The sequence below is a fragment of the Anopheles coluzzii genome, chromosome 3 (assembly GCF_943734685.1).
Source record: "Anopheles coluzzii chromosome 3, AcolN3, whole genome shotgun sequence".
NCBI classification, from domain to species: Eukaryota; Metazoa; Arthropoda; class Insecta; order Diptera; family Culicidae; genus Anopheles; species Anopheles coluzzii.
Window position 1 is genome coordinate 2,370,260 of NC_064671.1, and position 12,571 is coordinate 2,382,830.

Consider the following 12,571-nt stretch of genomic DNA (forward strand, 5'->3'; position numbering starts at 1 on the left):
CATTTCGAGACAATGCCGCCTGCCGCACGCTTTCCATTGATTAGCACAACGTCATCCGTTCCGTTTTGAAGAGGGGGGGAATTTTTGAATTTACGCACACCCCGGTCGAATACTGTCCACCGTGCCGGCGGGATGTCTTTGCACGATTTCCACCCGCGAGCATTTGTTCTGCGCCCAACCACGCGCAACGCTCGCGTCCTGCAGCGCAACGCTCACGAACGACATACGTGCACCCGCAGCAAGTACTGAGCCAGCCGCTTTAAACGCACAAATCAAATCCGGCGTCCACCGCGTGCTTCGGCCGAAGCTTTGGTAGCTTTGCTTCTCATGACGGCAAGGCAAATTTCGCCTACATCCTACTCATGCATCCCTCCGGCGGGTAAAAAGAAATTGATGACTTCCCCCGCAGCCCCCCGGCAGGGGTGTCGTTCGACGGGGAATTGTGCCAATTAGCTCGCACGGAGCCTTTTGCACCGGCCGGTGGCTTCCCGGGTAGCTAAAAGGGCGTCGGGAAAAATCGTCCCCACGCCCAGGGAAAGCCCCAAGCGCGCGGAGCGGCCGTACTGTCATTGCTTGTCATTCGCAGCATCACAGTCGAATTTTAACGGTCAGTGCGTAAGCATCGGCGTGTTCTGAGTGTGTCTCTCTCTCCACGAGCAGCAAAAAAAAAAGCACAAACACACACACAGGTACACAGAGACACATACACAGCTTGCCACAGTACAGTACACAGCCCAGCGCAGCAACCGCAGCGGGCAACGAGAGAGAGAAAGAGAGAGAGAGGTAACGAGAAGACCGCAGCAGGAAAGGGCAGAGCGGGACAGCAACAGCGAGGAACGCACATCATTCCGCGTGCAGGCAACGGACTCCTTGACAGCGGCAGTCAGTTTGCAAGCGCCAGTGAACCCGATCAGACCAGACCCAGTCGAGACCAGGCCCAGTCAGTCGTCGTCGTCGTCGTCGTCAGTAACGCTCTCCCGGTCCCGGAACAAGTTACAAGCTTTGCCAGAGAAGAGCCCCCAGAGCATTCCGTCTCTGTGTGTGTGTGATTGTGTGTTTGTGTGTCCCCCAAAGGAGAAGAAGCCAACGCACGACGCCCCAGCTACTACTACTACTACTACTACGACCACAGCGCAGCATCCATCTACTAGCTCCCGCCTCGCGCAAACAGGAAAAAAAAACAACCAAAAGCAAGCAAAAATGAGTTCCGCAGACAAAAACAGTGAAGTTGAGGTGGAGAATGTTGCCGCCGCCGAGGAGAAGGCAGAGACCAAGGAGGTGAAAGGAGTCAAGCGGCCCGCCGACGTGAGTACTACCTACTACTACTACCCTACCCCTCCATCCAGGTTCCATCCATTGGAGCCTCTTCCAACACCTTCCTCCCCCGTTCCCCCTCTCCTTCCCTTCACCGCCCGTTGTTGCTGATACTGTTCCACTTCCATAAATCGAATCGCGCGCGACCACGCCACCGCCTGCCCGCCTGTTCCACATCATCCTTCATCATGTCCTCGTGTGATTTTAGTGCGAATTCAACCGAAGCACAGTAATTCACCACCACCACCTCCCTCACCCACCGCACGTCACCTTGTGTCCGTTCACCGGTGTGTGGTCCGGTCGCTTGGAAATACCTTCAACGCCATGTGCATGTGCCGCGCGTTACGTGTGTACGAGTGTGCGTGTATGTGCGTGTGTGTGTGTGTGTGACTGTATGTTGTATGTGCGACTGTACGTGTGCACGCGCGCGCACACACTACGATGCGATGTGGTATTTGTGAATTGATGTGTGATGGGGGGGGCAATGCTTTTGGTGTGGCGGTGGCGTGCGGTGACTGCCGAGTAGCGTTCCTTGGCTGCGTACAGTGTGTGGACATCACTACTACATCACCCTCCCCTTCCCGCTCCACACACCCGTTTTGTAACAGGCACACACGCGATGGTCAGCCATTGATAAAGCAGAGTTCAATGCAAGCTGCTTGTTGGATGGAGACGACTTGTAAATTGTAAACTTCGATCGATCGGTTGGTGGGCGCGTCGCACGCTCCTCCGCGCGTTCCTTTTGGTTTGGCATTTTTGGAATGAGTTTTCACAACAAACTCTCTCCCTTTCTCACTCACAAGCTATGGTGGTGGTTGGACCAAGGAAAGGAGCGCTCATCGCCTACCTGGGTTTTGCCAAACGAAAATAGTTGCAATTTCCCACTCGATGGCCATTTTGGAATAGTGCGAAAACAATTTGATTGTTGGAAGGAAAATGCAACAGCAAGTATAATACAAACGCGCGGGTAATGCTCTCTTCATTGCGAATGTGTGTACCGGCCGGCATTTTAATGCACACACACACACATTCACGCACGCATGCACACCGCCGCACGCTCTCTCTCCCACTCGTAAGCGCGCGCGTGTAGCAACGGCACACACAACACACGCATACAGCTAAGCAGGCGTGCTCAAGCGAACCACCACGTACACACACGCGCGCATACGGAGAGCACACAAAAAAATCCAATTTGAAAAGCGGGCCCAATGTGTAGTCTCCTCGTCCAAAACTGCTATGGCGCCTTTTACAACTCGCTCACCTTAGGCGGGCAGCGGTGGCGACGGTGGCGTGTTGCGTACCGCATGGATTTGAAATATGAATGGAAATGGGCTATAATTGTCGCTTTGTTTTCGTTCGATTCTATTGCGAACCGATCAGACCGCTTAAAGGGGGGGGGGGGGGTTTGCTTGTGCATGATCATGATGATGATGATGATGGGGGAATCGTGTCGAAGGTGGTAACACAGGCCATTCTTTTCGCTGATACGAAAAAGCGCATCCATTAATAATTAAATGTCATCCTGTGTTGCGCGTGGGGGGTCGTTAGTAGGAGGAGAGGAAGCGTGTGCGGAGACAACATACTTGCAGTTTTGTGTGGTGTGGCCACTACTATTAAAACGTGGTGCTCTAGTAGCGCGGCGGCGGCGCACCACTCAAGCCGCGGAGAGAGAAATATAGTGAATTTGAAATAATCTATTTTTGACACGATGAACCAGAAGTAGTCTCGCGTCCAACGGGGGTTTCCCTCTTTGCCTGTCCTGCCGGATGACGCTTTTCTTCTAGTCCCAGAACATAATTTAGCGTCGAATTAGAGGAGAGAGCCAGGATAGGTGGAATGTGTATTAATTGCCGTTCATGCCTTGCGGGAACAATACTTCACATGCTTTTCCAACGTGTACTAGGGACTACTTTTGATTAACCTAGATTCGATGAATATAATTGTCCGAATGGTGGATACAACACACCTCCTCCCCCCGCCACAGCAGGTTACAGGTGCACACGGCGTTGAAAATGACCTTGCAAAAGATGGATGTCGGCAAGGTGTGCTCCCGTGTGTGTTCTTTTCCATCGGTGTAGGCTGTGTAGAACGCGCGCAAACATGGCTGCTGCTTGTTCGTCGATACGCCGGCATTTCTTGATGCCGAGAGAGTGTATCTTTTTCTTCCGCCCGGCTGATGGTCGTACACGCACACATTTCTCTCTCTATCTCTCGCTCTCTTTTGCTTGCGGTTTTCATTGAGTAGAAGAAACGGGGAATGATGGAATATATAGTGTCTCTATTTTCACGTGCCAATTTTAATCGAAGAAATGGCGATGCGTGCGAATTGCATTTTTGCGAAATGATTTTTTAAATAAAATTGTTAAAGTACGTTGCGTTCTCCATTTCCATCTACATCGCTTCCTGTTTCTGTGCCCTTAACGTCAAGCGGGATTTTTGCTCGGTGTCTCTCTCCAAGATGACGCCGTCATCGAACAGCGCGTTATGTGCTCTTGCTTGATCGAAAAAAGCCGCTTCCATGAAAGCCACAAGCAAATGAACCCCAGTGAGAGAGAGAGAGGAGCAGATGACGACGACCGGGCGATGATGGTGATGATGGTTACGCTAAGCGAGCCCGGCAACGGCGTCGCCTACTGAGAGCGAAAATATATGCCCTACACTGTATGTACGTGCGCGCTTGCTCTGCGCCCCTTGTATGCGTTACACACAGTACTCTACGGCCGGTTGTAAGATAGCGCGTTCAATGGGCTTCACCAACACACCGTTGCGAACGGACGCCCGCCGGTAAGCACACACAGGCACAAACGGCGTGGAAGGAGAGGGATTTCGTCAGCAGCGCACAGCTTATCTCACCTATATGTACATCGTTGCGTTCAAGCATCCAACGGTTGGCCTAAAAGTGCCGCTTGGTCATGGTTCCCCCAGCAGAAAAGAAAAACATTTACATATGCTCTTTTCTAACAATTTCAAAGAGAAAAAAAATGTGTCGAACGATTGGCATCACCTTTGGGAGATGAATCAATGGCGGAATATTGTATTTTAATAATGAAATTTGTATGGCGCGCGCGTAGCCTGTTTTTCATTGACCGGGTAGCCGTTAATTAGTGTTGGTGTGTTCGATCGACACAACACCACTACACACGCGCTGCTGTGCCGCCTTTGACCATTTGGCGTTAGTGTGTGTTAGTGGGAAAGGTAAACAAACTTTTTCTCGCGCGGAAACGCGTCCTACACACAGGCACACGCGCGCACACCAATGAGTGTGTGGTTATAGAGCGATAGCAGTCGCCGAGTGGAAGAAGAATGACCGGTTTGTCCAGAAGGGCGGACACACGAAAAAAAAAAAACACATTGGAATGGTTGTCTAAAGGGGAAGTACGTGTGATTGTGTCACTAGTGGGGCCAGTGCGCGTCCATGCGCACCCATTTATACCGCTGTGCTAAACGTGTGCGCGCGGCTGTACGAGTGTGTGCGAGAGAGGGAAATTAGGGGAAGAAAATATTACGGGTTCTCCTTGTAGAATGGGGGCGCTTCCGTTTTTCATATTTTCACCCCCCACTCGCTCGGTTCCTTACTCGCTCCACGTTGGGGGTAACCCCTCCTTTTGGCGTACTAAAATTCTGAACAAGAGGTTGTCCAGTGAAATATTACACCATCCATTGCGATGCTAATTAAATCTGTTCGTAAACTTTTATTTAAATTGATAAATATTCGAATTTGAACTGTTCGAAGAGTTATTGCCGGAATTACGGGTTTCTTCTTCGTCACTGTCACTGAAAGCATTTTTATCAGACAATGTATCATTTCTTCACCACCCGAGCTCTCCAAATGGTCATAGTTTGGGCAAAGGGAGGGAGTCTAGTGGATCTGGGGGGAGGGAAATGTGAGCGAGTTTGCGCGTGGGTGCGCCGCCGCTGCCCTATATGTGGGCAAGGATGATAATAGCAGGAAAGATTTGTTTTCCCCAACAACACTCCCAATGCCCTCAGCCCCACCCAGCAGTAGTGTGCCCTCTAGAAGTCCTTTCCTTGCCCTTGGGATAACCGCTAGAGAAGGAAGAACATCGATACGAATTTTAGTGCCTGGGGGGGGAGGAAGTGTAGGTAGAGCAGGAAGGGGGGAGGATACGATTCGTATTCTGAATGGTATGTGGGGGCGGTATCCCATTTTGATTTTGGCATACGATAAGAATGTTGCCTAATTAAAGCATAACTGAAGATTGTTACCAATAACTGACGTTTTTCTTCTTCACTCTCTCCGCCCTGCTTTTTACAGGAAAAAACCGCCGAAACGAAAAAAGTAAAGAAGGACGAAAACGGTGCCGGCGAGGAAGAGGAAGAAGTGGAAGACGAGGGAGAGGAGCTGGAGGGTGAGGATGAGGAGTACGACCTTCCATACGGCGATGAGGAAGACATCGAAGCAGAAGGTAAGTTAGCGAGCTCCAAAAATCAATCGCTATAAAATTGCTCTTAAGCACCCAGCCGCTTCGGTGGGAGAAGGAGTATTTTATGATAAAGAAGAAGAGGTGCAGTAGTGATGGTAAAAAGGAATCACATTCGAAGCGAACCGGAGGACACGAAGGTTCGGAACAATTGTGCAGGATTAAAATATTCTTTGAGCGCGCTCGAGTAGTCCACATCATTCTCTCTCTCTCTCTCTCTTTTTGGGCTGAAACGTCATACGAGGAACAGAAACGAGTTTTGATCCTTAGTAGCCGGGGAGTGAGAGAGATGAGAGAGAGAAACGATCTGCGGTCCTTCCCTGATCTGTGTGCGTAGGATTACTTCTTGCCCACGTTGCCTTTCCGATGGAAACCGCTCGACGTTTCGCGCCAAATGTGTACGGTAGAGGAGAAAAAATGTGTCGTCCTAGCAAGCGGCGTGACGCTCTGATTTCCTCGATACAAACCTCACACACACACTCACACGGACAGGAGACTCGCAGAGGGGTTGCGTTGGAAACTGTGCGTGTGTGTGTGAGTAAGTCACGGGGAATGAATACCGAGCGGCACTTTACTTTGCCTAGTTGGAGTACATTTTTTTGCTTTTCTACTTTCCTTTCGCTTTTAGCATCATCTCCTGCACACCATCTAGAATAATCTATGTAGAAAAATGTAGAAAAATCTTGCCACCTCGTGTCTAATACCTTTTTGGTGGTGTTTTTGCACCATTTCTTTCTTTCTTTCTTTCTTTTTCGTTCGGTTTCTCTTACACAGATGAGGAAGAGGAGGAGGGTGATGATGTCGAGGGAGAGGAGGAGGACGAGGACGCGTAATGAATGAAAGTGCATATGTGAGAGTGAGACTAACAAAAAACAAAAAAACAAAATAACTCTAGTAATAGGTGATTTATTATTTTGAATTTGCGTTAGTGGAGCTGCAAGGTAGAAGAAGAAGAAGAAGAAGTATATGCATCGATGAAAACGATTGTAAAGTTTGTTTGTGTATATATTTTATAAAAAATGAAGAAGAAGAAAACCAACTAAAAACGCGAACTCACACACATATACAGTACCCACACACATACTACAAGGACGACACACACTATGGACAGATATATTGGATAGAGGAGAGTAAAAGGGAGAGGAGGCGCCCTTAGCTACTGGAAAGGCAGGCGACGCAAACAGAGACCGACAAAGAGATAGAGAGCGATAGAGCGAGAGAGCGTTAGAAATAACACAAATAATACTACTATCGGTGGGTGGTAGGCGAAAAACACCTCCCGCGCAGCTCCCAACACCCACCCATCACCACCGAACTTTCCATCCTTCGTGCAGTAGTCAAGCCGACTCGCGCGAAGCACAGTGTGGTAAGTGGAGGAGAGATAGAGAAAGCGCATTACAAATCAACCACTACTCACTCACAAATCAATAGAGAGAAGTCAGATCGAAAATATCTCGTCGTTGCAAAATGTGCATGATGAAGTTATGCGTACGCGCCGCCACACACTCAGAAGACGACGACACGCCGCCTCTGGATGTGTCCTCCTTCCGGACCCGCTCGCCCACGCCGTCCCAGCGCCTCACGGGAAAAAGGATCCGTATCCGAGCTGCTGAAATTTCGCAACGAGCATCCGCTGCCGCCGCCGCCACGCTACTACAATCGCCTAAGAGAGAAAGAGAGTTTGCCTCCTTCAAGCGACAAACACACGCGCGCACACCTGCAGCATGAAAGGGCTCCGGCAATGGCGGCAGGCGGTGATGTGTAGTACAGCCGACAGTAGCAGCAGCATAGCCAACGAGGATATAAGTAGCCGACGACGAGAGCGAGAGAAAGAGAGCGCGCGCGCGCGTGCATTCAACATGTGCGAGACAGAGAGGTCAGATCATCTTAAGATTTTCACGGTTCGTAGCAATTTTGTGTCGTCTAAGCGCAATCCAAGCAAGCCGCCCCAACCTTTACACCTACTACAAAGCGCGCGCAGGTCACATGCACCCAACCGAGAAGGTCACTTCGGCTCATCCTCTCACCACCAGCACGGTGTGTGAGAGGAGAGGGGAGGCGGCGCATGCACCGACTCCACTACTGTGTGTGTGTGTGTTCTAGCAAAACATACATGCATGCATAGACACACGGTGTGTGTGTGTGTCTCGTCAAGGTGCGCGAGGGCGGAAAGAGGGGGTACAACATTAGTCATTAATGAAATGGGTTAAAAAGTACATTTAACGTTGCATAGGACAGCCGCTGACAACCACAACCACCACCCCCACGATTGTTGGCGTGGGGGTGTGGAGGGAAGTGGCGCGCGTAGTAAGGAAGAAGCTGCTGTGTGTAGTGGGTCACGAAGAGAGGAAGAGGAGCAACATAGAACCAGCATAACAACAGCATTATTACTATGATGAGACACATTCACACAAACACACACAAGACTAGGCAAACAAACAAACAGCCAAACAAGAGTTATAAGTAAAAGGTGCACGCAAGACGCGCGATGGTGGTGGTATGTAAGACTTGTGATGGATCTCATCTCAATTAAGATTCGTGTAATCGGACAATTCGCAGGGAAGTAGAGAGAGAGAGAGAGCAAGGTGGTAGTGTAGCGGCAGGAGCCTTCGGTACCGTGCAATCGCCGCTCACACGCCCACCACCTACTCTACCACACCACCCACAGAACTCCATTTCTCACAAGTGTCTACCCTTGCACACACACACACGCATCCTAGGGACGTATATTACGACAAGAAGCATAAGGTACCGCGACTAATAAAATGACTAAAGGGAGGAGAGAGAGTTAATGATAATAAAACAAAACAAACCAAGGATCTAACCTCTGATCCCTGACCGCGTGGACTACTCATTCACTTTAGCAGCAGAACGACCGGACCAGTAAGGGAAGGACAAACGCGGACCGGTAGACTAAGACGAGACGTACGGACGGACGGACCAACGAGGACGAGTGGACAATCAGACGAAAGGAGCTAAACGGTAGAAGGAGAAAAGGAAAACCGACGTTATAATTGCAAATAGAGAAAGTAAATAGAAGGAAAAAAGGTAGTAGTTCTTTTTGCATGCGGCAACACCATGCAAACACACACACAATAAACCGGAAACAGAATGTAGATCGCATTGAGCAACAGTTATTAACCGGAAAGGAAGAGAGATAGGGAGGTAGAGGGAGAAAGGAAGGAGAACTCTAGTAATAGCCAGGAGAGATGAGTCACAAACCGTGTTTCAACGGAAACTCATACACTTACACAACCACACATACACACACACACACCCATAAACAAGCGCGTTCTTAACGCGGCGGGAATATGATGAAGTTCTTTTTGGTTATTTTAGGTTTTTTTAAACATTTGTTTCCTTTTACAAATGATAATAGTAGAAGAAGAAAGTAACAAAGAAGAAGTGTATCCCCTTCATTTCCAAAAAGCAAACACAAGAAAGTAATATTTCCTCTAAGTGTGGTTGAAAGCGGGTTGAAAGGAGGAGAGTGGTGTGGTGGTGATGATGCGGTGCAGCAGCATGTTGAACGTACGCGAATAGTTTTAGAGCGTGGTGACCAGCAGCACCCGCCTACTGCTTTTCTCTGTTTCCCATGCCCTGCTACGCTACATCATCACTACACACACACAACATACAGATACCACCCGAACGCCTGATTGTGACCACAAAAGCAACAACAGCAAACAAAAAAAAAAAGAAAGGATTATACCCCTCCAGCAAAAAACGCAAAAAAAAAACAAAAACAAAACTAAACAACTATCTTTTAATTAAATGTTTTCGGACAGAAAATACTATGATTATGGTAAATAACGTTTAAGGTCGTTTCGTGGCGAAATTCGTCATGGGAGATGCGAAAAATAAAGAAAAACAAAAAACACTGACACACATATGATGGTACCAGATAAATATATGTATGGATTGTGGGTCTCACTGGGATGAAAAGCGTTACAGCAGGAATCAAGTTTTTTGGACAAAAGCTGGGGAGATGAGGGAAGAGAGAGAGAGAGGGGAAACAAACTTCCTTCTCAAACCTGTGGACGCCCAGATGAGACGAGAGAGAGACAGATGGTAGCTGTGTGTATGTGTGTGTTTGTATGTTATCCTTCCTCGAAGTCCTCGAAGTGTGTGTCTGTCGACGGGGACTTTTAATTTGCAGTAGGCCATGCTACTTTGCATGCCATGTTTTTTTTCCGGAGGAGAAAGGAAATGGAAATATTGATTACGAATTAGCCTTAAAAGTATTATCAGGGAGCGAAAGAAGGGGGCAGAAGTCCAGTGAATGGCTCTCTCCCCTGTCTCTTTGGGAGGGAAGTTTTGGGACGCGCTGCGTTAATCAATCCCGTTTCCATAGCAACACACTTTTCCATTTTCCACATACCAGACACAAAGCTACACACTCGCGCACACCACCACCACCACCACCAGGATGAGAGTTCACGGAGGAGAGAGACCACTTGTAAGAGGCACAGAGTACAATAAAGAGAATTTCCGTAAAGTGTGTACCTAAAGTTAGCACTACTCTCTAAACCCAATAACTACTACACTACGATATAAGGTATTGGCAGTTGCTCAGAGGAGTTGTCTGGGCAAAAGCATTAAAGGGCAGCCGAATCCTCCGTATTAGTGATGGGGAAAGTTGGCAAAAATCCGGAGCCGACTCCGGAAGGTGGTAGGTCCGCTCAGCATTATCTGAAGTCGTTAGGAATCGTCTGGGGCCGTCCGGAGTCGTGTCCGGAGTCGGCCTTCGCTTCAATGGCCTGTATACAAAGTGAAAGACAAAAAACGGCTCCAGACTCTGGACTCCGGGCGTCTTTGAGTCCAAACGACTCCGGACAATTCCAAACGACTCCAGACGACTCCGGACAATTTCAAACGACTCCAGACAGCTCCAAACGACTCCAGACAACTACAAATGCGGACAGAATTAGTACTTCCCATTTTGTCCGAGTCGTGGATGTGCTCCAGAAAGCACATCACTAATCCGTATCTTTTATCCGCATGTAACAGGGTTCCTAGCCATCTCAAATTCCCTAGACGCCTCAAAATTATTTGCTAAAATCCCATTTCAACTGTCAATTGTGTGTTTTATTTGCTCAATGCAAACTGTTTCATCTCTCATTTGCATCGCGAGTAGGCGAGTAGATTTGTGTTGAGTAGACGAACCCTGCAAACCATTTCTCCCAAATCAGCGTCGGTCTAATGGCACAGTCGCAACAGACATTATGCCATGCTGTCTAAGGAAAACACGCCTAGATGTGAGTTCAATTCTCGATTCCCCCCACAATTTGCAGGGTAGAAGGATCAGATTCTCCGTTCTATTACTACAAACATGTTTTGTCTGTCTATAACTGATTCAAATGGTTCCAGCCACACACGAACCGTATATTCCAACCGTGCAAAATCTAGGAAAACACGAAAGAGGTGGTAATAGAATAAAAGATTAAAAGTCTGCCTCTCCCTATGTGCAGGCGTGTGCGGTGTTGTGTGCGATATTATTATAGAAAATGTTGCAAAATATATTGTAAACCATCTCTAGAACACCCTGTTGTTGCCTGTTCATGAAACAAAACTCATAATTTCGTGCGTTTGGCTCTACACGACTCTGTTGGGGGGAAGGGAAGGGTATCATCAGATAATGTAGGCCACTGTTGTTAGGATGGGGCTAATTAAGGAAAGCGACCAAGAGTTATCGTTATCGATTCGAAAAAAGAGGCAAAACCACAATTTGTGTTACCATAGCAACAGCAACACACGAGCCATGATGGACAAGCATTGCTTGCTGCTCTGCTGCAGCTTGTTTTGTTGCGTTGAAGGACGAAGGGGGGGTGTGGGTAGTAGAGAACAGTACCCCGGCCGGGAAAGGAAGGAAGAACAAATCGGATGCGCACACAGACATACGCGTTCCTTAAACAACAGACACGGGGAGATGTGTATGTTTTGAGGTCCTAGAGTTGCATTTTCCGGCTGGTTGAGAATGTCTTTTTTATGTCTCCCCCCGGTGCAGGATGCGATGCGTGCGTGCGTGTGTACTTCCGATGCAGCACTGCAGCTGTTTGATCAAAGCCGTAACCCAAAAGAAAAAAAAAAGGTTGGAAAGGTTCAAAGCGCAGCGCGCGTGGCTTGCAGCTGGCGCAAAAGATGGAAGCGGCGCGACGCCACGAAACACCCCGTAAGCAGCGCCGCCAACTAAGACCGGCTGAATTAAGGTTGATCGGAATGATTTTTCTCGGCCCCTTAGTAAAGTAACGACACACAAGTCACAGGGTCTGATGCGTGATTCGTACGCGTTATCTCCACGCAAACCTCTCCTCTCTCGGGCCAGTATCAAGTATTTTTTACATTCGGTCAGCATAAATGCACCGTAACGCAGTGACGAAACCATCATCAGAGGTATCATTTTCACAAGGGGTTTTGGGTTAGAGAGCGCTACATGCCGAGAAAAAAGCCGGCTACCGCTACTACACAACACATCGAGCAACCTTTTTTCCCTCTGCCCAAGTGTGTGGAACGCTCTCTCTGCCATCGTCATCGTACAACCGTTACCGCATATGCTGATTCGTCATCAGCATCATCAGCATCATCGACCCGGGGAGGAATTCTCACGAAGAGAAGGTGTTTCGGTCTGGTTGGAGGGAGAGAAAGCATATTTTTCATACCGAGCCTAAAACACGCACACAAGCAACCGTACGGGCACAGGCAGGCCGCAAAAAGAGTGGGAAGGAAATGTGTGAGTGTGTGTGTGAGAGAGAAAGAGAGAGAGAGAGCTAACGCTCCCTTGCGATGTGGTACAGAGGGTTGGTTGGTTTTACCAA

General features: G+C 48.6%; 1 protein-coding gene across 1 annotated transcript; it reads left to right on the plus strand.

Moving 5' to 3' along the window:
- Positions 1-589: 589 nt before the first annotated feature.
- Positions 590-9,646, plus strand: LOC120954827 (bacchus). The gene is made up of 3 exons (XM_040375063.2): positions 590-1,305; positions 5,591-5,741; positions 6,531-9,646. Exons 1-3 carry the CDS (start codon positions 1,201-1,203, stop codon positions 6,587-6,589), a joined length of 315 nt encoding a protein of 104 aa, XP_040230997.1. The 5' UTR covers positions 590-1,200; the 3' UTR covers positions 6,590-9,646.
- The last annotated feature ends 2,925 nt before the right edge of the window (positions 9,647-12,571 follow it).

What these genes read in the sequence shown, in the direction of transcription:
- LOC120954827 (XM_040375063.2), top strand. Translation starts at nt 1,201, where the DNA reads ATGAGTTCCGCAGACAAAAACAGTGAAGTTGAGGTGGAGAATGTTGCC. An exon ending in GAGTCAAGCGGCCCGCCGAC is followed by an intron (nt 1,306 to 5,590) that starts GTGAGTACTACC and finishes TGCTTTTTACAG; the next exon opens with GAAAAAACCGCCGAAACGAA. An exon ending in GGAAGACATCGAAGCAGAAG is followed by an intron (nt 5,742 to 6,530) that starts GTAAGTTAGCGA and finishes TCTCTTACACAG; the next exon opens with ATGAGGAAGAGGAGGAGGGT.